The following is a 26,656-nucleotide window of genomic DNA, read 5'->3' on the forward strand; positions in this document are numbered from 1 at the left end:
GGGCAGATGGGCTGATTCTGATGACAAATTCCAGGATCTAAACACTGGCCTTGATTTCAAGATTCGCCAAGGGAGTTGGAGGAGGATTAAGAGAGTTGAGTTAGAGGTCACCCAAATGAAAGCGCTTAAGAGCTTATTTTTGCTCCAGGCATCCTTTCCCAAGTTGGGTCCTGTGAAAAGATGACCTCTCTGCTCCACAGCTCTCCAGCTGTGCACCCTGGTTGCTGCACCGTCAGTGATGGGGAATCTCCTCTGCCACCCACAGGCTGCCTCCTCTTGTGGCGTCTTTTGCTGTGGCTGCCACCCTCACCTACTATCGCAAGAATAAAAAACACCTCCTACAGGACGCAGGAAGAGCCCCAAATTTGGAGCCTGGTCCTCCCCAGGATGAATGTGAGGCCTTCCTTTTCCTTTCATAGTCTTTCCTTTTAGGTGTTTAACTCTTATCAGAAAGGAGATGCTTAGTAAGAGTCTTAGAAATATTTCATTGAAGTATGAACCCTAGAAAACTCAGTGTAGTTACTGGGAATACAGAAGCAATGCCTCCTTCTGTGGACTAAATTGTGTCCCCCAAAACCCATATGTTGAAGCTCTAGCCCCTGATACTGCTGTTGGTCCCCAACCCCCAGGCTGCGGGCCTATATCTGTCTGTGACCTGTTACAAACTGGGCTGCACAGCAGGAGGTGAATTACAAGACCAAAGCTTCATCTGTATTTACAGCTGCTCCCCATGGCTGGCATCACCACCTGAGCTCCACCTACTGTCAGATCACGGCAGCATTAGATTCTCATAGGAGCACGAACCCTACTGCACACTGCATACGTAAGGGATCGCGGTTGCCTGCTCCTTATAAGAATCTAATGCCTGATGATCTCAGGCATAGATGTCATGTGCTTGAATCATCCTGAAACCACTCCCCACTCCCTGTCTGCGGAAACACTGTCTTCCATGAAACCAGTCCCTGGTGCTGAATAGGTTGGAGACCACTGCCCCAAAGGACTATATCTGGAGACAAATATTAGGGGGTAATTAAGGGTAAACAAGACCCTGAGCAGTGTTTTTCAACCTTTTTATTGTATGGTACACTTGAACCTATAGTTTGTGCAGCACACTTAAATTATGTTGATCAAAAAAAAAAAAAAAAGGAATAAAAACCAGAATATACTTATTGTGCCTTGAACTTCTTTAGAAACTACTTTAATTATCTTTAGAGTTTTTCCTGGCAAACCCATAGAGTTTCTCTTCTTGCAGTACACCTATGTGTGAAAATCACTGCCATAAACCAATTGGACTGTGACTTAAGGAGAAGAGAAAGACATCTCATTTTTTTTTCTTCATTTTCTTCACCCCAAGAGGAGGGTACAGTGAGCAGGTGGCACCTGCAACCCAGGAGGAAAGCCCACACCTGAACCTGACCATTCCAGCACCTTGGTCTCAGACTTCCAGCCTCCAGCTGTGAGAAAATGAATTTCTGCTGTTTAGGCCACGCAGTCCACTGCTTTTTGTTATGGTGGCTGGAGCTGACTAGTACCCTGTCCGGTGTTCACCCACACAAACTAATGACACAGCAATGCCACAAAGATAGAGCCTCTGTAAACCTGAATTACATGAGTAAGAAAACTCGTTTGCTGCCTTGGTTGCTAAGCACAAAAGCAGTGCTTGGTCTTCCCGTGGACTATCTCATTTAATCTTCACAACAAACTTGGAAGGAAGTATTACTTTCCCTGTCTTACACATGGACAAACAAACAACAGAAGGCAGAAGTTCAGTCTGTAATCCAGTGTTTTTAAATCTCGTTCATCGCATGGCATACTTGAACCTGTAGTTAAATTTTCACAGTACACTTAAATTATATTAATCCCCCAAACAGTAAAAAATAGACTATACTTACTGTGCTTTGAACTTCTTTCAAAAATAATTTAATTAATGATTTTTAAAAATTTTCATGGCACACCTAAGATCCTCTCACAGTACACCAGTTGAGAAATCGCTGCTTTAATCCAAACCTAAATATAATTCTAAAATTTGGACTTGGCCAAGGCCCAAAATAGGACAGAAAACCCAGCAATGGCTCGTGAACAAATTAAGAATCACGGGGTTTTCGTGGAATACAACAGTCACAGTAAATTTAGATTTTAAACCTCCCCAAATCAGCTAGAGGTAATCCCTTGAATCATGTTGAGAAGAGAAGTAAAGGTTGAGCAGTGGGGGACGAATGAATAAAAACGGGCCATATAAAACATGGACCAAGTCAATGAGCCAGACAGCCTCTGTGATAATGCAAAAGCACCCCCAAAAGAAGAGAAAGAAGTGACTCAATTCTCAACTTCACTCATGAGTTAAAAGCATCATGGAGTAGGAGCCCCACTTAAAATTCCCCACTTCTAAAAAGGAAAAAAAAAATACAGCTGTGGAGCCTAGACAGAGAGTATTAGTTTGCTGTTGAAAAGAAATAATGAGTTCTAATTCAGGTAATGTAGCTCAAAATTTACTGCCGTATTTTAAAATGCACATGAAAAATAAAATTATCCTAAAATGTCCTTGGTGAAAAGGCTGAACATAATTGCTATCACTGACAATGGCATTGAACTTAGCTAAATTAACATCAAAGGAAGCCCCAATTACAGAGCATCTGTACATTATTGATGGTGCCCTGTCTGTTAATCTAAGACACTCTACTGTTAGGAGCCGAAAAGCAAATAAAAGAGCTAATTGTACCACCAGCCTTCGGGGACCCCAAGGGCGGACCTGTCCTATCAAGCTTTTGAAATGCCACTTCTCCTGGTCAGATGACGAGGGGGATGCACTTGGAATTGGAGTGTGTACATGGGCCCCAGAAGTAACTATGGTGACCACAGGTAGGGAAAACAACAGAGAGGCCAAAACACACTTCTTCAAGGGTCATGACAAACTCTCAAGCTGTCTGGTAACTTGGATGGTCTGAAGGTTTGGCAGGAAGAAACAAGGCAAGAAACAAGTCGTCTCGGCTCCTCAGAGAACCATTTGGGGCAAGGGGGGCACCTGTAAGGTGAAGATAATTTCTCTGTGTATGAGAAGCTCTCTTGTGAGATTTGGCCCCTTACGGAGCCTGCGATGTAGAGAAAGGAAGTGCCATTACTCCTTCAGACTGCACGCTGGCATTTACCTGGGCATACTTCTTTGCACTCACCCAGATAATACCCTGAAAAGTACCTATTAGCCATATTCCAACAAATGTCAACTTTTGTCTGTTATTACTCATAGTATCAGGCAGTCTGGAACCAGACTCCAGAGTAGAAAATGGGACCACGCCATCCTCATTCTCTCCTCCTTCCTTAGCGTGGAATTGCAAATGTGTCAACATGCAATTGAAGGTGGCTTCCGAACAATGTTCATGATTTTGTCCCAGCAGCCAAGCATCTATGCGGTTCACCTCTAATCTGTCTATTGGGCAGGCTTCCTCGTCTTTTAGGATCCCTAACTGCCTGAGAGTTTGGCCCCTATAATCCTACGGTCTGATATCTCCATGGGTCCAGAAGGGACCTTCCAAGCAAGGCAGAACTCTGCTGAACTGCAAAGGATAGATAGCCGGGCCCTGGTCTGACCGAGAAGAGGGGACGCTGATGTTATCAAGATCCTCTTTTCACTCATACACCAATTGCTGGCCTTTTTTCTCTGTTCTTAGAGAAGTTGCCCCTATATTTTCAGCTCACATTTCCTCATCACTGGCCCGGAATCACCAGGCTCAAAGCAAAGAATTGGTGGGAGTGAGGGGAAGGAGTGGAGAAAGCACCTGAAGGATGGTGTTGTTCAAGGTCACCAGGACACCTACAGATGGAGAACAGCAATTTTCCCAACCCTGGAGCTACACAAAGAACCTGGGGGAATGTTAGTTCGAAACACGGGTAGCTTTAAATCAATATCCCAAGTTTATTCCCCAATTTCTTTAAAAAGCATCTTGATTTTCCTTTCCTTCTCCCTCTTCTCTTTCCTCTCAAGCTTTATTTTTCAAAATAAGAATAAAAAGAATCTAAATTGCAAGAGAAAAATGACCAAAGTCCTCGTCGAAAGTGAATCAAGAAAACATCAAACTGGTAATGTGTCAAATGGTCTATGAACCAAGTGTATGGTGCCCTATGATCATACTAATGTACACAGCTATGATTTAATAAATAAATAAATAAATAAACTGGTAATGTGCAGATTACAGGCATAATTGGCTATTAAGGCTCCATCTCAATCACTGCCAGAGATCACATGAATGAGGACTTTTCATGGCCAAGTTAAGAAGCCTTAAATTTCCTTCTGAAAACTAGGGCAAGTGATACCATAGGGGACACGGGATTTGGGGTAGGGACATGTCAAAAGACAGTTTAGAATGCCGGGGATTCACTGCCAGGGGAGTCACTACTCGGTCTTTGAGAGCCATCAGCTTTCTCCTCGCCTGAGCGTCTGAGCAGCTTACTACCACTTGCATACTTCCCTGCAGTATGAGGAGAGGTCTCCTGGACCCAGATTTCTGGCCCCTGTGGCTTCCTGAGTGCCAACACTGGCCTGGGTGCTCGGAATATTGCAGCAACCTCAGCCCAGCAGCTGCTGTTGCACGGATCACCAAAGCACCTTTCCTTCACAGAGCACTCTCTCCTAGACACCTAGAGACCCACACATATACCTGCCCACACTTTCTTTTCACTACAAACCCCACCAAGGTTCCTCTTGACTCTTCAGGGAAACTACAAATAACAAAGAGGGCCCGCCACAGCCTGGCTCCTGCAATTCTCTGCCTAGCCCACGCCTTTTATTCACATGGGTTGGAGGGAATGGTGGTAAGGTCCAAATTGGAAACTGAAAAGTTTCCTTTGACCCCCTTCCATCTCTTGGTCTTCTGCTCTCTTGCCCCTGCCTCCCATCACATATGTATGCCTGGTTTAAGGCATACAATGAAAAAAGCACAAGCTTTAAAGGTGACTTTGTTCCCTAAAGTAATTTAAGGTACATAGGGGAAAGAACATGAACTTTGGGGCCTAGGCAGACCTAAGAGAGAGCCTGATTCCACCTTGCTCTGTAATTTTAGGTAATTTCTCTGATCATCACTCATTTGTAGATTCAAGGTCAGGGAAAATAATAGGGGATAAAATTGTTAAGTCTCAGGTATAAAATGTAGCAGATAGCGGCCACCTAATGCATGTGTCCAGTATGTGTCTAACCATGTACCTCTAGGCAACCAGTCAAACCTTAGGCTGGCCCTGCTATCCTAATTAGTTAAGCATCTGGATAACCTATAGTAGTTGGTGCTGTGGCACCTGGTTTGAGTGGCCAGTGAAGCATCAGAGAGTAGGGTGCAGAAAGATGCCCTGCCCATGTGTTAGGCAGGGTCTGCAGCAACACTACCGCTCAAAATCCTAGTGGCTTGTTATAAGCGTTTCTTTCTTGTACAGAGGTCTTTGGTTGGCTTTGGGTTGACTTCAGGTTTCAGGTCAGGTTGTCCATGGGTCTCCTGTGTTGTTTTCATGGTAAATGGCAGACACGTGAGAGAAGTGAAGAGAAACATGGGATTCTTCGTAAGGCCTTGGCCCAGAATTGGCATGCTGTCACTTCTGTTGACAACCTATTGGCCGTGGTGTCACGTGGCCAAGGCTAAAGCCAATGGGAAGGGGAAATGTGCTCTTCCCTTAGGGAGGAGCTGTTGTAAGAATGGAGCAAAAGCAACAGTTTGGACAAATAATAGAAGAAGCTACCTTATTGCTCTTAATTGCCAAGTTCTAGAGGTGGTACAAAAGATGCTGGGACATTTGTCTCATTTCCAACACTTAAAAGGTGCCATGTACTTCCTCAATCCTCTTAGCACATGTCTGTCCAAATATCTCTGGACAAAAGTCAGCATTTGGGAGGCCGCAGAGTGGAAAAGTGTGGAGGTAGGCTGTTGGGGAGCCAGGAAAGCCAATGGGTCCACCAGGGACACATTTCTCCAGGTACTGGGCTTTGTGGACAGCCATGTCTACCACGTGCTGTGCTCCTGCTGAGGCCCCAGGGGCTTCTGGGAGTGTGCAGAGAGGCTGCCATGGGTACCTGCAATCAGTTTCCCTTTCCTTCTATCATGGATTTCGGTTCCCATCCATGGGCCTTTACCTGGAGGCATATGCGGCTTTCTTCTAATGCTCTGTCTTTGATTTTAGAAGGTTGCTACCCAAATGCAAGGCTATAGAAACAGCCTCCAAAGAGCAATACTCTGAAAGCATTTCCTTAAGACACAGAATGCCAGGTGTTAAAAATGGAGAAAAACAAAATCCATGATTCTCCTTCGAATGAATGTGGCAAACTGCAAAGTCAAGAATAAGGTTAAAAAACAAACAAACTGCAAATGTTTGGCTCCTGGAGTTGTTTCTAAACACACTGTCTAAGCATTTTCAAAAAGAATTAATTAAAAAATTTCCCTCTCTTCAATATTTACTACGCTGCAAGTGAAAATAGGCTCTGAATATATCTCTAGACAAGAAACAAAATTGTGTGAAAACAAAAAAGAACCATAAAAACCCTAACATATTCAGGTAGTTAGAAATATCTGGGGGAAAAAAAAAAATCAAACAACTTTTTTAGAATTTTTTTTTTTTTTTTGAATGCTTGGCACTGTGCAGAACTTTTAATATATACTGGCCAATTGCCTATTTAACAGAATGTACTAGTAGTGGTTTATAATATTTATTTCCAGGCATGCCCTGGATTTATATTATATAAAATATATATTCTTGAAACTATCAAGTACAGAGTAAATGACAGTAATTGGACTACATCTAGAAGTAGTTCCTGGTAACTTTTATGTGTTTGAAATTGGGCTAGAAAGGGATAACAGAAGATATCAAAGACACATGCACTTTAAAATAAGGTAGCACTTAGTAAAGTACAAGGCTAGGCCTAAAAACAGTGAAATAAACCAAAGACGACACTGAATAATGCTCCTTTATGGAACAGACAAAAATATATATCTATAATGACAGGTAAGATAGAGAAAAATCTCATTTTAACTACACACAGATTTGTGGGTGCCCCAACATATTTTCTGAGAAAAGCTACTTCATTCATTTATTTATTTTAGATAGAGTCTCACTCTGTTGCCCTTGGTAGAGTACCATGATATCATAGCTCACAGCAACCTCAAACTCTTGGGCTCAAGTGATTCTCTTGCCTCAGCCTCCTGAGTAGCTGGGACTACAAGTGCCTGCCACAATATCCCAGCTAGTTTTTCTATTTTTAGTAGAGATGGGCTCTTGAACTTGCTCGAGCTAGTCTTGAACCCTTGAGCTTAAGCAATCCATCCACTTAGCCTCCCACAGTGCTAGGGTTACAGGCATGAGCCACCTATCCCTACAAAAAGCTACTTATTTCTTAAAGGCCCTGGTACACATGTGAGCGGATGGGTTTTAAAGGAAGGAAAATCATGCAGGTTAAGCTCACACCCTCGCTTGCCCCAGAAAAGCTACCCAATGGAAATGCCAAGGCACAGGGATTGTGGCAGCTATAGGTCTTTCCATCATAAATAACCCCTGTGAAAGTCTTCTGGAAAAACAAATATGACACCCCAAATCTGGCTTTTCTGCCAGTGCACAAGTTCAAATGATCGCATTGCCTGAAGGCTATGGTCCCTTTCCTGCTTTTCCAGATGAGCATGTTAAGACAATTTAAAAATGTGCAGCCTTTCCTGATGGCTCTTCCAACATGCTCTGTTGTTCATGACTCACTCTTTTGATGAGTAATGACTGAGCCTCTGCCAGAGACCAGGCACTAGACCACTAGACTCAGGGAAGCACATAAACCTGCAGAGTCCCTGCCCTGGCCACCGCAGGGGATGTTCTGTTCCCTCATCCCAGGGAGCGCTGGCTTCCCTGTGATTCCATTCCCTGACTTTTTCCTAGGCCGCTTTTTTCATGGAAAACCAAAAACAAAGACACAGATGGAAAGACACTAAAGGTATCCAGGAGAGAGTTAGGACGGAACTCCAACTGTTAAAAGCAGGGCTGTGTAGTGCAGGTGCGGGAGCAGGTGATCCTTAGACCCCAATGGCTTTCAACTTTCAGTTTAAGGAAGAGAATAAGAAAGATTTCCAGAAGTATGTGTACCCTGAAGTTTATGCCTTTAAACATCACCTCTCTTTCTTACATACACACATACACACACACACACACACACACACACAGCCACCCTCCCAAATACCTGAAGATACACACACATAAATAATAAAAGCTACACCTAACGACACAAATACACAAACAACACATGCTGGGAAGACTGGGTATGCTCATATAAAAAAGTAGATGACGTATTTAAAAGTAGGGCACGCTTATCCTCGCAAACATCTATTACTATCTCTTACCTATGGGAGGATGGACACAGATGCAAGCAAAAGCATGCATGTCCAAACACTTTCCAATATCGACTGTGATTCTCAGTCCAGCCCCCTACCCCCGGTAGCTGCCCTCCCAGTGACTTCTGTCGGGTGCTGAAGATTAAACACTTGGTAGCAAACTTCACATACATGCCTGTAAACAAGAGGGCTTTAAATAATTATGTCAAGGAAATGACACCTGTGTTCTTTGCCAGGCCTAGGATGAATAATTACAAAGCCAGGACATAATTAAGCAATTCTGACTGTCAGATTTTGAGCTGTCTCTCTGACATGCAGGGCTGGCAGGCCCGCCCCTCGTGCCCTTGTGGACAGGCCTCTGCGCCCCTTTGATCTGTGTTTCCAGTGCAGGAAGGGAAGCCCTTCCTGAAGGCCTGAACCTTGTCTGGATTTGTTTTGGTGCTCTCTGAATTGACCACGGCATGATCCAATGGCCAATGATGGACAAAGATATATATGTTCTTGAAAATTCCAGTAAATGAGCAAAGGCTAGCTGTTGTAGGTCCATTAACTAATAACACACACAGAGTCTAGAAGAGTCCATCATCTATCACCTATCACTTCCTAACAAATGATAGCATCCTTCTGTAGAACAATCGGCACTCAGACAGAAGGCAGCTTTGGAATAACAAAAACCAAAAGGCAGCAGTGAAAGGGAAACGTGTCGTCCCAAGAGAAAGCAAGGGAGAACTTGCACTCAAGTGCCAGGGTCTGCCAGGCACCCAATCAAATCTCTGTGACACAGGGCGTCTATTAGCTCCTGGAGGATTCTGCATTTGCGTCAGCCGAGGATACCCAGACTGCCCGTTCCCTACCTTCAAGGCAAGGCTGTGATTGGAGGGGCATTTTCCATTCTCCCAAATACTTTATGTCAGGAATAAAATGAAAACAGCTCCCCAAATCACGGCCCCTTGATCATCCATCACAGCATTCTGCTGAATAAGCACAACAAGCTGCTGCTGCCTCAGAAAGGACAGAAGCCAACTTGAGATTCCAATTCTGTTCTGAAAAATAGGTCTTCACCGAGGGTGCTCAGCACAGCATCGGCAATACCCGGGAAGGAAATTGCTCTCCACTTAGCAGACGCCGCGTGTAAACATACCTCCCAGAACATACATATGTATATACACACAGAGATGGAAAGTATATATACACACCTGCATAGGAACAAACATATGCCTGTACACACTGTGAACAGGTGAGAACCAGCCTTTTTAATGCCAATTCATTAATTCAGCGAGGAGCTCATTTGGCTTATTTCTATCTGTAACAAAAGTACCCGTGCATATCTCTGAAAACAACAGACAAAAGGCGTTGCCTGCCATTGAAGACAGGCATATGGTTTGCTATGAAACCAACAACACAGACAAGTCCTCTGTGCACTTGAAGAATTGTGTCACAAATAGAACACTTAACTGGAATCCCCGACGACCCCTGGGGGGACTCTGAGGAAGCTGCATCCTCTGCAAGTTTCCTTGTCTGTCCAAGAGCATAGACAGGTGATTTCTGTCCTTTTCAGTTCAGAAATCACGTGATTCTACAAAAAGCGAGCCAAGGTCCCTCTACGTTGTCAGAGTATTTTTGTCTCTCCCCTCAAATAATTAATGAGCATTTTTAAGCTTAATACAGTTAGGAAGGATGTTAGAGTCAATCACACAAACATGAGCTAATTCTATAATTGATTAGAAAGTAATTGGGAACTCTAAAAAGCATTTCTGCGGCTGTTGCTAATGACTCAGAGAAACAGCTAATACTGTATTTCAAGGATCCATTCCCAGATGCTTTCAGATTCAAGGGAAGATCTCAATTTCCTTATCCCTATTTGCCAGAACAGTCCTGCTTTTAACCATTTTCTTCACTTAGACCTTTCTATGAGGTTTTATTTTAAATCAGATACACATGGGATTGATAATTAGTTCACTGTTCCAGGAGTAAGAGAGCAGAGGGAGAAGGGCGGGTCTTGGTGGTCAGATACACAGGTAAAACTCCAGTGGCAATTGCCAGACAGGTGACCTTGAGCAGCCCAGTGAACTTCCTCGGGCCTGAGCTACCTCATCTGTACAGTGAGCCAATGATCCCCTCTTTCTTCCTTGTGAGTATGTCAGTGTCTACAGATCTGTACACAGAGAACCTTAGAAGCATGGTGGGCAGGCATGGTGTGCCCCATCCAAATACAGCAGGGCCCTTCAGACTCCAGTAGCAATGAGGAGTTTTTCCTGCCCAAGGCAAAGCAGAAAAAATCCTGATCTACTTCATCCCCAAGTAGACAAATGTACTCGTGAAGAGAGAAATGCAAGGTGGGCTGGTTATTTATAATAACCCATATTATGAGTTCATTTCTTCCAATATACAAACAACTACACGCCCACACGAAAGAAAAAACACAAGCATAGTCTTGCAAGGGGGAGGGGAGAGAAGGGAGAAGGCGGGAGGATGATGGGTAGGAGGAGGGGGGTGATGGGCAGGATCTCACCTGATGTGCATATGTGAGGGTGTCCAGCCCACCCCTGGCTAACGGGCTCCCCTTAGAATTGAAAACAATGTAACCTAAACATTTGTATCTCCACATTAATCTGAAATCTAAAAAAAAAAGGATTCATTTCTTCTACATCTGGGTTCGGTAATGAAGTTGGCTATAATCATTTCACCAAAAGAAAAAAAAAAGGAGGCCAAGAAATAAATTATTTCATTTGTCCAAAATTACAAAAGCTGGAATAACTAAATGCAGTCATGTGCGCTGTGTCAAACCCGCGCCTCATAAGGGGAACTGTTAACAATTTAATAGCTACGAATGAATCACTCAATTAATTTTCCACATGCTGAAACAGGTAACAATACATTTATCTGCCAGTATTATACCCTCTGTGTCATATATTTCCACAACTGCTAGCAATCTTATTCAGCATAACGGGAAATAAGTTGCACCTCATGGATTCAAGGAAAGAAAGTAGCCTGAGGTATGTAGGCAGCCAAGCGACTTGATGGAAAAGGTTTCATTGTTTCTGTTTGGTTTTTGTTTTTTCTTTTCCCCCTTAATCATGTCTAATGCATGTGCAGAGTGCTTTAAGTCAACAGTTGTGGGCAAACTAGACCTCTAGGATTTCTGTGCCACCGTTTTCAACACATAACCTGCAATCTCAGTGGAGGTGAATGCATTGCTCCACGGAGCCCCAAGGTGGTCTTAGTTCCCCAAAAGGGTCATTAGGGGTCAAGTCCATTCCCCAGCCTCTGGCTTCACTGAAAGATCCTGACTTCCGAAGAGATAGTTATCCATGTCCTTAAGAAGCTCTTTGTGTCTGAATTCAAGATTCCTAGCCAAATCTCCCCTGCTTCATCAGAGCTGCCATTAGGACGACACCACATTCACTTACAGAGCCTCCTTGCAGATTCAGCTGGTAAAGGAAAGGTCAGTAAACACCTTTCTCATAAGCTCTGGAGAGCCACATGGAGGGAACACACGCCAGCCCAGGGACACATTGTCAGAAAACATTGCCTTCCACACTAACGATATCTCAGAGAGTCGCTGAGATCTTTCCTGCGATGGAAGAAAAATCACTCTCCCTTAGCACTCCTTTGATGGCAAGACAGTAGTAAAGGAATCCTACCTACCTTGGAATCCTACCCGTGCACGACGCTTTCATTTTTCTCCTTTTTCAGCTCTAAACCTGGAGAGATCTCACTTTGGAAGCATCTTCAAGAAAGAGGGCTCAAATCCCCTCCCCCTGAACTTTACCACCAGGCTGTGTATGATGCTGCTTTGTTGGCAGATCAGTCGCCTGCATGAGACCACCTTTCAAATAAGGTTCCCTAAGCCTGGGTCACAGGAAGACCCAATTTATACTCAGTCCTATTGGCCAACAGTACATCCATGGATAAAGTCCCAGTGTGAGATCCTGCCTGCATTTAACCACACCAGAGTACATCCTCCATGCCTTAAAGTGTAATAAATTGTAGTATATGTCCACCATGGAATATTATGCAGCCTTAAAGAAAGATGTAGACTTTACCTCTTTCATGTTTACATGGATGGAGCTGGAACATATTCTTCTTAGTAAAGTATCTCAAGAATGGAAGAAAAAATATCCAATGTACTCAGCCCTACTATGAAACTAATTTATGGCTTTCACATGAAAGCCATAACCCAGTTATAACCTAAGAATAGGGGGAAGGGGGAGAGGGAGGGGAGGGAGGGGGGAGATAGGCGGAGGGAGGGTGATTGGTGGGATCACACCTGCAGTGCATCTTACAAGGGTACATGTGAAACTTAGTAAATGTAGAATATAAATGTCTTAACACAATAACTAAGAAAATGCCAGGAAGGCTATGTTAACCAGTGTGATGAAAATGTGTCAAATGGACTATAAAACCAGTGTATGGTGCCGCACGATCACATTAATGTACACAGCTATGATTTAATAAAAAATAAAAAAAAAAAAGAAAAGAAATGATAAGGCAAAAAAATAATAAATAAATAAAAATAAAAAAATAAAGTGTAACCAGCGTCATGAGACGTAAACCCCTTGTGAAGACAGGGAGTAGGCAGCTCACCTTGGGTTTCACCACCTTCATGAAGGCTCCTCTGACCATCGCCTCCTCTCGTTCCTGTCTGGTTACTTTCCGGGCATCCAGAAACTTCAAGTTGGGCAGCTTGTGCAGAACAAAACATCTGGAAGAGAAAAGTCAGAGACAACTCAGGAAGGTTGGAGGGACAGCCTCCGAGATCAGCTGATTTGTCTAATCTTCCAGAATCCACACTGTTAGGGCTTCAGGAGTTTAGATCTTGTCTGCTGCTTCTCTATCTGTCACAAGAAATGAACAATCCCTCTTTGGAGAAGTCAGAAACTTTAGAAATACACAGTAGTGGCTGCACTTGGCTCAAAAGTAGAAACACCACCCACCTGGACAGGCCAGCAGAACACTGTCAATGTATTCCCTTCCATCCATTCTGAAAAACAGGCTCTTTTGTGTAAAGAGAACTTTTACACAAAAGTTCTCAGCAAAACTCACCCACAACTTGCATGTACCCTTTACATCACCGCCATGCCTGTGGGTCATCTTTTCACTCTCATCTCTGAGATAACAATAGATCTTCCATTTGAAGCTGAGACAAAAGACCTTGACCCAGGATAATTAACTATCATAACCCGGTGATTTGGGGACAGAAGGAAGAAACACATGTAGCTGAGAAATGCTCAGGAATCAAGCAGGGATCCTGAGAACCTTTTCTTTACCATCACTGGGTTATTTCCACACAGGCCTATGAAATTATCCTTATCAAGAAGAAACAAGAGGAGTTGGTCTCTGGGGGGTATTAATAACCCAACAAATGCTATGTGATCTCCAGTCTCTTGGAAAGATTCTTAGGTATCCATATGGACTCCAAGGATAAGCCAAAGGCTACATATGCAATAAACTGTCTTCAAATAGGTGGACATGGAGTTGAAAAGAATATCCATTTGGCCAGGTCATAGCGACATCAATATATAAATAAATGTATAAAAAGTACAAACATGTTCCTATACTTCTCCCCCCTCAGTGACAGTTACCCACCCACATGCTTCCCATCAACCTTATACCCCATCAATCAAATGAGCAATTGTTTAGACCCTAGTCTGCTCAGAAAGAAGGGGGTACCCAATGTCAAGAACAATGGATTATCTCCAAGGGAATCTGTCCCTTCCATCCTGTGCCCCGTCTCCTCGGTATACACTGATCTTTCAAGCCCCCAAATCTATGAAGTTCACACTGCTCACTCTACCTTCTTTCTCAGCCCTCCTAGAGTATCCTCTCTCCACCATACAGTCTAACATTTTGCTGTTTTACAATTATTTTCTCAGTGATCAGTTGATGTCTTTATAAGTTCTTAAAGGTAGAAGCAAATTTCTTTGCTCACCCTCACCACCTCTTGGAAATTGACATTAGAGTGGAGCCACTAACACATCAGACTTTTCTGGTTGCACAAATATATATTTTTTGTTTGTTTGTTTTTTGTTTTTGAGACCGAGTCTCACTATGTCGCCCTCAGTAGAGTGTCCTGGCATCACAGCTCACAGCCACCTCAAACTCTCAGGCCTAAGTGATTCTCTTGCCTTAGCCTCCCAAGTAGCTGGGACCATAGGCATCTGCCACAATGCCGGGCTATTTTTTGTTGCAGTTGTCAGTGTTGTTTAGCTGGCCTGGGCTGGGTTCGAACCCACCAGCTTCAATGTATGTGGCTGGCGTGGTAACTGCTGTGTTACTGGCACCGAGCCATGCATAAATATTTCTTAAGCACCTGTTATGTGCTGGCCCTTGGGGATACAGAGGTGATTATGACATGGCTCCTGCTCCTGAAGGGGGTCTCAAAGGAACGGAAAAGACACACTCACAGAGAAATTAGAAACGGCATAGCTAAGTTACAGGATTGAAGTCATGCCCAGAGCAGGCACGGGAGCCCAGAGAAAGACATCTACATTACTTACTATGTAATTAAAAACCAAATGGAAACAGGGGACCAGGAAATGGAAATCTCAAGTGGGCTTCAAAGAACCAAACCCTAAAGCAACTCTAAGCACCGAGCTCATTCTCAGTGCAGTTACCTGGAGTGTACATACAGTGTAACTTCCTCCTGCTGGGATCTGGGGTGCCCAGGGCCACCTCCCACACTCATAAGGTGGTCTCATATCACCAAGTGGCATTCGTATACCTGTTTAGGTAAAAGACTGGCTGATCATTCAAAAGCCAAAGAAAACTGTTGAGAGGCCTCTAGGAATAACCTCCATATTACTCACTATTAAAATACTCCAAAATTTTTTGGAGGTATAGTCTTCCTCCTTTAGAAACGTCCACCTCAATGCCTGAGGTCTTAGAAATTTGATTCTCTATTTCCTTCCTTCCTCCCTCAATCTATTGCCCTTTTTCCTACCCTAAGCCTCTATCTTCCCCTCCGAATACTCCCTAACCTTACACAAAATCAAGAAAGTGCCAAGAAAGGCCCCAATGTCTGTTCTATCCTCCCGTAGAACTCCCACAGGCCTCAGTCAATGTCAGAGAAGACTTCCATCTCCCGCATGTAGCGGGAAAGTCTCAATGACAACAGATTCTTTCAAATAAAGACATGCACAGACAGAAACAATATGTCAGGAGTGACGCGCAAGGGAGTAAAGACACCCACTAAGTGTAGGGTGGGAAAAGATGAATATTCAGGTGAAGAAAACACCAGTATTAGAAAATCAGCCAATGTTTAATGATGGAGTGAAAGATGCCTTCACGGGGCTGGCAGGAACCAGGATGACAACAGACCGCACATTGTCATTTCCCCGCACTTTGGATCACAGCCCTGAAATCAAACGAGAAAGAGAGAGAGAGAGAAGTGCTGGCTTTTAAGCTAGTTAAAAATGTTAGATGACAAAGAGCTGCTGTTTTCAAATCACTGTTCTTATATAGTTGAGGAGACAGCCCATGACACAAGCTGCTGGTCATCACTGAAACCAGGGAAGACTCACCCCCTATCCCCAGGGCCAGTCTGGGTGGGTTTCTGGGTGGTTGCTGCTTGGAGAGGTTTGAAGGATGCAGTGAAGACCTGTCCCAAAAGGTTCAGTCCGAGACTAAGCCTGGGTCCAAAGTTCCTCCTGTACAAATGTCTTCTTTTGTGTATTTCCTCAAACATGCACTCACTCAACGATAATCACTGAACAGCTACCACCTGCCAGGAACTGAGCCGGGTGCTGAGACAAGGTGATGAATAGAATGGAATATCAGTGCTCTCAGAGAACGGATATTCTAGCACGGTGGTTCTGCAATGTGAGCTGGCAACCCCTGCATGCTTGCTAAAACACACATCGCTGGGCCCCAACCCCAGAATTTCAATGCAGTCGGTCCTGAGTGGGGCCTGAAATTTACATTTCTAAATGTGTTTCCAGGTGGTGCTGCTGTTGCTGGCCCTGCTGAGAACCAGTGTCCAAATGAAAATATGATAATGTTACATAGAACATTAGGAGTAACTGGAGGAATAACAGTTTGGGAAGTGCAAAGATGCCCAGGCAGCCCAGAGGTTCCTTCCCAGTCCTGCTAATGGTCTGCCCTGCCCCGATGCCTGCAGTACCCAGTGCCCAGGCAGGGGCCTCATCTACCTGATCTTCCTGCCTCTTGGTGGCTTGGAACTGGCTCCAGAGATTATTGCCAAGTGATAAGTCAGTGGGCTTCCTGCCTGCCTGTCCTATCCTGGCATGGGAGATCTATTTCTCTTTGTTCTAGGTCATGTCAGGGTGTCAAAAGCTGCAGCTTCAATCCTGAGAGTAATACAAGTTTGCCATAAAAATACAAGAGAGGATTCCTGAAGCCGCAGAATGAAGGCTTTTACAATATCAATTCAACCCTTGTAAATTTAATCCAGGGTTATTTGTTACACCAAAATCTCTTCACCGTGATGTATTACTTAGTTACTGGGGTTATCACAGCCATATCCTAAAGTTGCATAGTACATAAAACATTTCAGTTAACAATGAGGGAAGGTTAACTCCCCCAGATAACCTGCAATCACAAGGGCTAGTCCAGATGACATCCCTCTGTCAGCTTCCTCGAGCTATTGATGGTTCAATCAGTTTGTTTTGAAGGTAAAGTACAACAAAAGGGCACTAAACTTATTCAGACTGTCAACAGGGGCTATCGGGAATGGGGCTTGCAGGTAAGTAATTCTGGGTGTTTTAAGGCTATTATCAAACAGCAATGGTTGAAGGAAGAGACAGCTACTAATAACACAGAAGGCAGCCATCATAAACCACTTTATGGCAGAAACCCCCGTCTATAAATCCTGCAACACCCGGAGACAGCTTCAGATTTATAAAACTGCTTGTTAAGCCAGGGCACTGCTTAATGAAAAGAGATCCGTCTAAGTTCTGAGTCTCACGTCCCTAGCTCCAGAGGGCAACTCCAATTTTCCTGACCTTCTCAAGGTGGCTAAGGGAAAGCCCCCAGGACTGGGGGACAGCGTAGGGGGAGGGCGGAGGCACTCTTGGCTATGATATAAAAGGTGAGGTTATCAAGAGGAAAGCAGAGGTTCCAGAAAGGTGCTTAAAGACCCATTTTTCTCTGTCTGAAAATAGATTTCCTAAAAGCGAGACACCAGCACACTTTTCAGGTTCTCTCTCTGTTCAGAATGTTTCATTTTCTTAAAGGACTCCTCACTGGTAAGAAGACCAGCAGAAAGGCTCCCTACCTCTCCCTGCATGCGACTTCGTCTGCCCCAATCCCAAAGCTCCGGCAGTTTCATCTAGACCTCAAAGAGAGAGGAAAACATTCTTTCCTCCTGCCCACAACTCTTACCCCAATAACCACAACAGTCTGCTCCCCGATAACACCGTGCGTGCAATCACACAAAAACCCAGACAGCTCTCCACTGTCTTGCTAGAGGGGTTGGCTGCCATGTCTCTCTCTCTGAGACTCTATTAAGAAATACCAAGTGTCTAGTTCTTGAGAGAACTGGGCACAGAAGTTACTGGAGTTTTCTCATCTTCCTACCATTTATGGCATTCTACGCTTCTTCCCGCTGTTTTTTCCTGCCTTCTTGCATAGGAGGGTGTGGAGTCGTGGTGCAAGCTACTGATGTCCTATGTGGGGCTCTGGAAGGTAGCAATGGGTGGTCCATGAACCGTTCTTAGCCTTTCACAAAACTTCACAGAATAGTGTGTGAATGCCGAAAAAAGCTCAGGCTTCTTGGCTGTTGTCTAGATCACATCAACACCGTTTAGTAACACTGATTACCTTGTACTGATCAAAAGCACTGATCAGCTGCAGAATGTGTCTGATTCATAATCACAAAGAGTTAGCCATGGTTTAAATGTAGCTTATTTGAGAGACCAAAGCTTTTAAAGAGAGGGGAAGAAAATTAAAAAGAAGGTCTTCATAACAAAAAGCTGGGGGACTAACATGGTGGGGGAAAGAGCCCAGGCGCAGAGCATGTTTCGCTGTGTGGTCTTGGTTTGGCCTCTGCCACCCTTCTGAGCCTTGGTCGCTTTATCTCTGCCATGAAAGGGACAGGCCAAAGGATGTCTACACCTCCATCAAACTTTACTTTGCTTGATTCCATGTACTGCAAAGTTGATTCTAATAAATACATCCATATTGTCCTTTCTTATTATTCCAATTTCCTTATAAAACCACCCCCCACACCTCCAGGTAAAACACTGTGGGAAAAAGTCAATAAAGACCAAAGAGCAATGAACAAACACCGAGAGAGGAATAAGTCCAGATGCTCGGAGAGATGACAATGATCTCACTCTAATGAGCCGAGGTGAGCTCACCTCCAGCATTAATGAATGCCTGACAACTGGCAGAGGCTGGCTGATTTTCCTCACAGTTCACGGCAGCATGTTTGAAGTCTGCGCACAAACAATACACCCACAGGACAGACCAGGGCCCTCTGCAGAGGGTAACCGGCAATTACTCTGTGGGCTTCTGTCACTTTGATCTCTGGGTCGCGACCTTTGCTTTCTTGTGATCTTCAAAGCCCAGATTGTAGATTAGCTGGAGAATGCTCACTGGGTTATGTAAGCCACAAGTTTTACAGCTCCAATTCGGCTGGGAAATGGTGGCAGCCCAGGACAGCCAACAGACGGTGGAGAGGAGGGTCCCTCCCTCCCTCCCTTCGGCTGAGTGCTACAGATACTGGGCAGGCCCCGGGGCTGCTCCATGCAAGAGAACAAAGAAAGGGTGTCACGTTTTAAATAATTTAAAGTTGTAAGGAATACAGAGGGGACCTACTGGGGAGCAGGAGAGGGGAGGCGAGGCCAACCAGAGACTGGAGTGACAGGAGAGAATGAAGAACAAAGGGTTTAGTGACAGGAGAGGAGCTAAGAGACCAGGAGACCAACTCCTTTATTTGAAAGGTGAAGTCTAGACGTGTCTACTGTTGACCTTCAGTCCCTTGTTCTTCTCCAGTGAGAAGAAAAGGATTGCAAGAAGACGCAAAATAGACCATTCCGGGCACCCAAGTTTCCCATCCTTGACTCGTTATTTTGGCTGGTGTTGAAATCTGCAGGGGGCCCCAAGTGGTTTCTTTGTACAGTGGTGGGCTCTCAGGCCAAGCCTGGCTTGGCCACTCTCTTCCTGTTGGAATGCCACAGGCTGCTGGTGATCACATTCCCTTCCATTCAACATTCATCCCCAAAGTAGTAGCACAGTGTGCACACATGGCAAAGCACGGGCAGGTTTAAGCTCTTATAATTTATAACATGGCAATGGACATTGCTCAGGCATGAACTATGAGGGATGGCAAAGAGAACCCCAGGCTCGGTTTCACTCCTGTCCCAGCAGGGCCAGGACACTGCTCGACAACTTGGTAGCATGTTCTTGCTCACGTACAAATTTAATGAGACCGTTTTACTGTGGGGATGTATGCCAAGAAAATCCAACTGGGTGCACAGGGGGTAAGTGAGGAAGTGAAAGGGGTGGATGTTTGGGGGGGCAGGGGAGAGAAAGGTCGGCAGAAAGCCAAGCATCTGTGATGCCATTTCCAATAAGAACATAAATCTAGTCACTTCCCATTTCTGGTCCAGTGGTTGGCCACAAGGTGACCTAAAATAGGGCTGACCTCTTTGAAATCAACATCTCCCATGGAAATGAAACAACACACACACTTGTTTTGATGTATGGCTGGGTGACATATTATAAATATTACATCACATAACCACAGAGGATGCCAATCAATAAGAAATTTTTTTTTTAGACAGCACTAAATGAACCATGGGCTCTTGCTTCTGAATACACTCCTTTAAGTCTCCTAGTATTGCTTAAATGATTAATAGAAGACATATTGTCAGAAAATGTACTTAAAGTGAAAAACAGTAAACTGTAGAAATATCATTCATTTTTTAAGCAATTTTCTAGTGAAAATGTCACATAAATTTACATAGAGGCTGTACTATTAGACTCTGGGTAACAGCTAGAAGGCAGGCAGACCTCACGCTTCGTGGATGAAGGGCCAGGAAAATATTTTACCAAAAGAACAACAACAACAAAAGAGGCAGCTGCATTGCTTTGTAAACACACAAATGCCACGGGAACTCTAGATTCAAAAGTCATACTGTGGAAACCTAGAATTTCTCAGAGCAAAGCAAACTCCAGGAAGAATAAAGCAGAGCTGCTGACAGACCATAGACGGGAACACATCACACACTCATTTCTGTCTTCCAAATATAAGTTTATCAAACCAACAATAGCAAATACAAAATTAAATGAACACAAAATTTAAACATGCTAGAGAATCTGCCTACCATTCCACCCAACTCTCAGATAGATGCTGTGTAGTGAACGTGTAACTAGATGGAAGAACATTTCATGTTCCCGTTGCACTGCAAGTACCTTGCCATCATTGCAGGTGACCTGTGAAATTTCTAGGGTAATTTTGACTAGATGTGATGTTGGCTGTGAGTGGCCTCAAGAATCAGGCCCCTCATGGCGACTTGGCTGTACGTGCACGCACAAGCAGCCTTCCCAGACCTACCCCTCAAATCCTTCCAGGGGGACAGACCCAGAGTGGGGAAGACAGGATTGGAAGGTACCCAGCCTAGCCCATGAGATGATCACATCAATCCCACAACCAGCACTTGGGTTAAGTCTGAATAATTCCTTGCTAGCTTACTGCATTTCTTGACATTCAAATGAGTCTTATTTTAAATGGAAAGTGGGCATCTGAAGTGCCCAAAGTGCCCTGTGTCTCCGTATAAGTATTCAGTTCCTGAGAGGGAGAGGTAGTTTTATGCCACCTCCAGGAAACAGGTACCAAGTCCCTTTTCCACATCTAGTCCTACTTTAGGTGTTGATGAGGCTTCAAGAGTCAGGAAGAGTTGGCCCTTATCCACCAGAAGCCATTCTCTGCACATTGAAATATATGAAGTAATGAGAGAAATACACAAAATCCAATATATAAAATGTATGAAGTGATATAGGAGGAACTCTAACTACCTGAGAGCAGATGATCTCAGAATGCTAAAGCAAGTGAATATCAGAATCACCTCTGGGCTATTGTATTTGCCACCAAGAGAATCAGAGTGCCGTAGATGATTCAGAGGTACCTATATCCTCAGTTAAAGACCACTGATCTAGACTGTCTTCCCCATTTTAAAGGTTCCCTTGAAAATCTGGACTCTACATCAGATTTCCTAATCTGACCCTTTAAACCATGGCTAGTGGACACTTTGGCTCAGCTTTATGGTGGAGAGGTATAAGCCTCATGGAGCTTCTCCTTAGGATTGTATATGAGCTCTCTAAACTTCAGTGGGAGGTAGTCTCTCTCCAAAAAGTAACCCTGAGGCAGACCTTGAAAAGATCTTATAACATAAAGCAGAGCTCAGCAAACTACAACCCATATGTCAAATCTGGCCTGCTGCCTGTTTTCTAAATAAAGTTTTATTAGAATACCATTTTCAAATTATTTATAGCTACTTTTGCATTACCATAGCAGAACTGGATAGTGTGACAGAGCCCATATGACTTGCAAAACCTAACATATTTATCATTTGGCCCTTTAGATACCAAAACTTTTCCTCTTTCTTGGCCTGTGACCTCAACAATGGGAGATAAGGGCTCTAGGTTACCATAAGATGAAAGTTGAACATTGTCATGGAAAACCACTGATATTTATCATATATATACTATGCACCCCACAGTATAATGTCATCCCTCGAAGATGCTATTTTTCCCTTCTCTTACTATGCTCAAGCCCCTTGCTCACCTGTATCTCTTATAGTCTTCCTCATCTTTTTCCAAGCTGACCAGCTCATTGGGACAGGCCATGTTGCCCAGCAGGCTCAGATACTCCAGAGCAGGTGTCACTTCTGTCAGGTGATCAAGCAGGTACTCCAAATCAGTGATGTTGTAAAGGTTAAGGATTTTGTTCCAGGAAGACAACAGCTTAGCAAGGAGCATAGGCTACAACCAAGAGATATGGCCTTGCAGCCAACGAGCCCAGACCACTCCTGTGAGAAGATTGGCTACGGGCTGAAATCAACTCAGCTGTGGGTATACAGTATTGTTGTTTTCACTCCCACTGTCAGGATCATAGCCTAACCATTCTCTGGGCAGGCAAGGCTGTGACCAAATCACTCCACAGAGAATGAATGAACGCAATTACTTCATCATACTTTTCTTTCCTGTGTAGGGGTGTGTGTGGGGGTGTGTGTGTTTTTAATGATAAAAGGGTAGATACCACATAGTAAAATATTTTATGATATGCTAAACCATAAAACTTAAATTTTCTCTGGTAACAAAAACAAGAAGTTATTTCCAAAAATCTTTTTAAAATATACTCTCCTTTCTCTCTTGGTGGGGAGAATGTATTGTTGAAACATATAGGAATGACATGGATACAAACAGATATCAGCCCCTTTTCTGACCCGAGAGCCTGTGATGGAACTAAATATCGCTCAGCAGCTTCATGGTGGCAATAAACACTGGGTTGAGGGAAGATGAAAACAAAGCTAGGAGGAAAAGACAAGAGTAAGTCAGGAGAGGCTTAGTCAAACCAGGCAGGTCAAGTGCATTTCCTGAGATTCTGTTATGAATCTACTATACTGTGAAGAGACTGGAAGAGAAAGACAGAGGAGGGGTATGGTGGTGAGATTATTCCCCCAGGACAGTGGTTCTCAACCTTCCTAATGCTGCGAATACAAAGTTATTTTCATTGCAGCAATGAAAATAATTTTATGGTTGGGGGTCCCCACAACATGAGAAATTGTATTAAAGGGTCGCGGCATTAGAAAGGATAAGAACCACTGCCCCAAGACATCCCCAGTAAGAGCCACTGTCCAGTTACAGCCAAATAAAATAAGGCAAGAGCCATAGATTCGTGGAATCATGGGTATTGGTAAGAATTTAGTACCCACATCAACTGCTGGCTCAAGCCACATAGAGAACTAATCCCTAGGCAAGCAGTGATTAGACAGGCCATGTATGGAGGTCAGAATTTCCAGATGAGAAGAGCTAGCCACATTAGCAGACAGAATGGGGTCTTCACTAGGGAATGGCACGGAGCACACAGGGGCCATATGGGGGCAAAACACAAGTGACAAAGACTCTGGAAGTGAGGTCTGCTGCACCTAGGAGAGGAAGCTAACATCAAAGAACTGGGCTGTTCTTGCTGTCAGGATGCTATATAACCTTGGGACATGACACAAATATTCTCATACTTTGTTTCAAAGTGCCTGAGAAGAATGAGCTCCAAATCTAACCAATGTCCAAATCCAGTCTGTAAGAAGTCACCACAAAGTAGCACGTTATGACAACCACAGTAATTTTTCTTTCCCCTGGGATTGAATATTCCTGTAACTTTCTGCACTGAGCTGATTTAACTACTTGGGGTTACAAAGAATAAGGCATTCTTCTCTTCCACACGAGGAGACTTCAGTTATTTGAAGCTCACGTGTCTTCCTTACATCTTTTATCCTCTAATCTAAGTTCCTTCGAACATTCTTCATACACACGCTGTGCCACCAGCACATGTAAGACCAAGCGCTGGACACTGGGTGGGAGCCAGAGAGAAAATGAGAAGCACAAACGGAAGAGATAAAAACTTAGCCAGAGAGTGATGAGAGTACCCTCAAGCACATTTCCTAAACAAAAACAGAAAAATAGACATGGAATCTTCCGAATCTTCCACAGATAACATCCAGGGATGACCACAAAGGAGGCCTAGAATGGGAGTTCCTGCAGAAGCCAGGAGAGAAGTTCCCACCCTGGAGGCCAGGTTGGAAGTACAGGGCTGGGTGGCCAGGAAACACATCTAAACCTATTTCATCACTGAAGACAACACACGTTTACTACGTTTTAAAGTTTGAGTATCATACTTTTCAGATAATCATTTAAATATAACCAATTAAAATGACAGTGAACAATTCCAGGGAAAACTCAGCGTTTCCAGAAGGTATGTTTGTATATTTCACAGTTATTGCCATATCAAAGAATGAAAAAGTATCAGGGTCCTGCTAGGACATTCTTTACCAGTATTGTCCTTAGATACGTGCAGAGGCACCACACGGAGTCCTGTGCTTTGGAGAAGCTTCTTCAAAAATTTCAAAGTCCCCATCCTTCTGGTACTCAGGACTGGCCAACTGTCAACAATATCATTCAGGTGGAGAACCCATGCCTGGACTCAAACCTGTATGGCCTTTCTCCTATCCTTGGGCTGCCGAAATAGTGCTGACATACTGACTTGGAGTCCAATTATTTACCACATATGTTGATGAGGGCCCTAGATGATCTACTTGGGAAGCCCTTCCTATGATGGCTAGAAAAGTCGGACCAAAATCTATATCCCTCTTAAGGAAAATTTCTTACATCTTGGCTCTTTTTCATCTACTGTATGAAGGTGGGAACATGCAGGAATAGAACTCAAAACTGGCAAGATTTTTAAGTTAAGGAAACATTGGACAAATGAGTTGGACTGAAATTCCAGCCATTCCTCAACATTTATTGAGGTGTAAAGGAAGCCCAGCATGCCATCATCCAGGGAAGCAGGCCTGCTTTAATTTGAGTAAATCTGCATATGTAGATTTACCCTGGTGCTTATGTGTGAGGGGCTTCCTGCTTACACAGGCCCCTTCCAAGGCCCCGGGAAGGGCCCTAGTAATACAGTCAGAACGTCATATATGTCTGTAAAGTTTGCAGAAGTAGGTTATTTAAACCATAATCAGTCAGATCACTGTCTCCCTCCACTAAGATCCTCCCATCATATTTCCCCTGGAGTTGAGTGACAGTGGGAGGGGCTACAGGAATCTTGAGGCCCTGGCTAAGGAGAAGATGCATAGGAGTGGCATTTAATCATTCTTTAGTAGGGTATATTTGTATGGTTGGCAGTTATTTCAGTGACTGGTTAAATTATTTGCAATAGTACCAGTAAGAATGGCTTTCAGTAATACTACCACCATGTTGACACAAATATGCAAGCACCAAGATAAGACTGATGACAAAATGGCTAACAAATTCAAAGAGTGTTTAAGATTCAGTTGAGACTATGTCCACATGTGCACACATATACACAACTTGAAATCTCCTGGAATCTTCCACAGCTCATCTATAAAAGAAATACGTAAGAATTTCTCTAAAATTTAATAATCCTGAAAGTTTTACCAAGAATAAAATTGTGAAATCGCTAATAATGAGTGGTGAAATCATCAATGAATGGTGAAACTGAAAGAAGCATTTCTAAATTATAAAGAATAAAAATCAACTTCTGATGAACCATAACTTTCTGTTCTCTCTACGGGAAATGCTACAGAATTTCATCATTTAATCTAGGGAATTTTCAGGGAAAAAAGTTCTTATAAGGGCATATTTAGGATACAAAGACTGTTTTTATGGAATATTGCTTTTCTAGGTCATTTTGATATTTGTAGAATTTATCAACTTAAAATTTTTAGATTTGCTTTTGATACATTTTTATTCCAAATAAACATTCATTTTTCGTACCTAAATTTGAATTTGTAATTTTATATAGTCTTTAAGAGGGCTCCTTCAAGTTAGAAAAGTTTCACTTTTAAACCTGGATTGCCCCTGACTGGGAGGCCATGGAGAAGTGGATCATGGGAGCTTCTTGGGCAAAGGGTCTACAGATCCTAAGAAGTTGTAGCCATCCTGTGCCAATGAAATCCAAGGGATTTCCAAGAGCCTGCCTCGTTGGGGGTATTTTGCATGGCAGAAGCTCCATCTTCATAAGTCTTTAAATAACCTACTAAAGGATAAATTGGGCTGAGTCAGGTGCCTCCCACCACCCCGCCCCAAATGCACGCCAGACAGAAAGCACTGGCTCCTCCTCCCTAAATGCTCAGGACCAGCCCTTCGTCTTTATGTTGATACCACCACCAGAGGATCCAACATGAGGAGGAGTTTTAATTGGTTTCTTGGTCTCGAGGGTCAGCAAGGACAAACACAGCCCTGTCTTGCCTGATTCTGAGGTCTGAGATAGAACTTGTCACATTCCTTTTTTGTCAAGTGCATAGAAAATTAACCAGGGGCAATCAGTGGAAGAAACTTGGTGTCCCTGGCTAATCAACACATCACTGCAGTAGAGACCATTTCAAGGATTCTCCTAAGGGTGTTTTCCCTGCCCCTGATTTTTTTTTTTTTTAATCTGAAGCTACCTGGCACAGTTTCAACTCTCTCCAGCTGGATTCTCAGCATACACCTGGTTTCCCTCATCAAGTCTTCTCCAGAGTACTTAGCATTTAGGTTTTTTTCAGTGTTGTCTACAGAAAGTTGCCATCACTGAGCCCAGCTGTCATGGCTAGGCTTGCCAAGGGAGATTT

The 26,656-nt window shown here is 43.7% G+C and overlaps 1 protein-coding gene across 1 annotated transcript in view; it reads right to left on the reverse strand.

Annotated features, from left to right (window-relative positions):
• LRMDA (leucine rich melanocyte differentiation associated) overlaps window positions 1-26,656 on the reverse strand; it is a 777,564-nt gene that overhangs the window by 487,178 nt on the left and 263,730 nt on the right. Inside the window, exons 3-4 of the mRNA XM_053583012.1 lie at window positions 22,090-22,229; window positions 12,927-13,044 (exon numbers count right to left, since the gene is read on the reverse strand). Coding sequence (XP_053438987.1) covers window positions 12,927-13,044; window positions 22,090-22,229 — 258 coding nt within the window. The remainder of the gene's footprint in view (window positions 1-12,926; window positions 13,045-22,089; window positions 22,230-26,656) is intronic.

Source organism: Nycticebus coucang, chromosome 3, assembly GCF_027406575.1.
Source record: "Nycticebus coucang isolate mNycCou1 chromosome 3, mNycCou1.pri, whole genome shotgun sequence".
Lineage (NCBI taxonomy): Eukaryota > Metazoa > Chordata > Mammalia > Primates > Lorisidae > Nycticebus > Nycticebus coucang.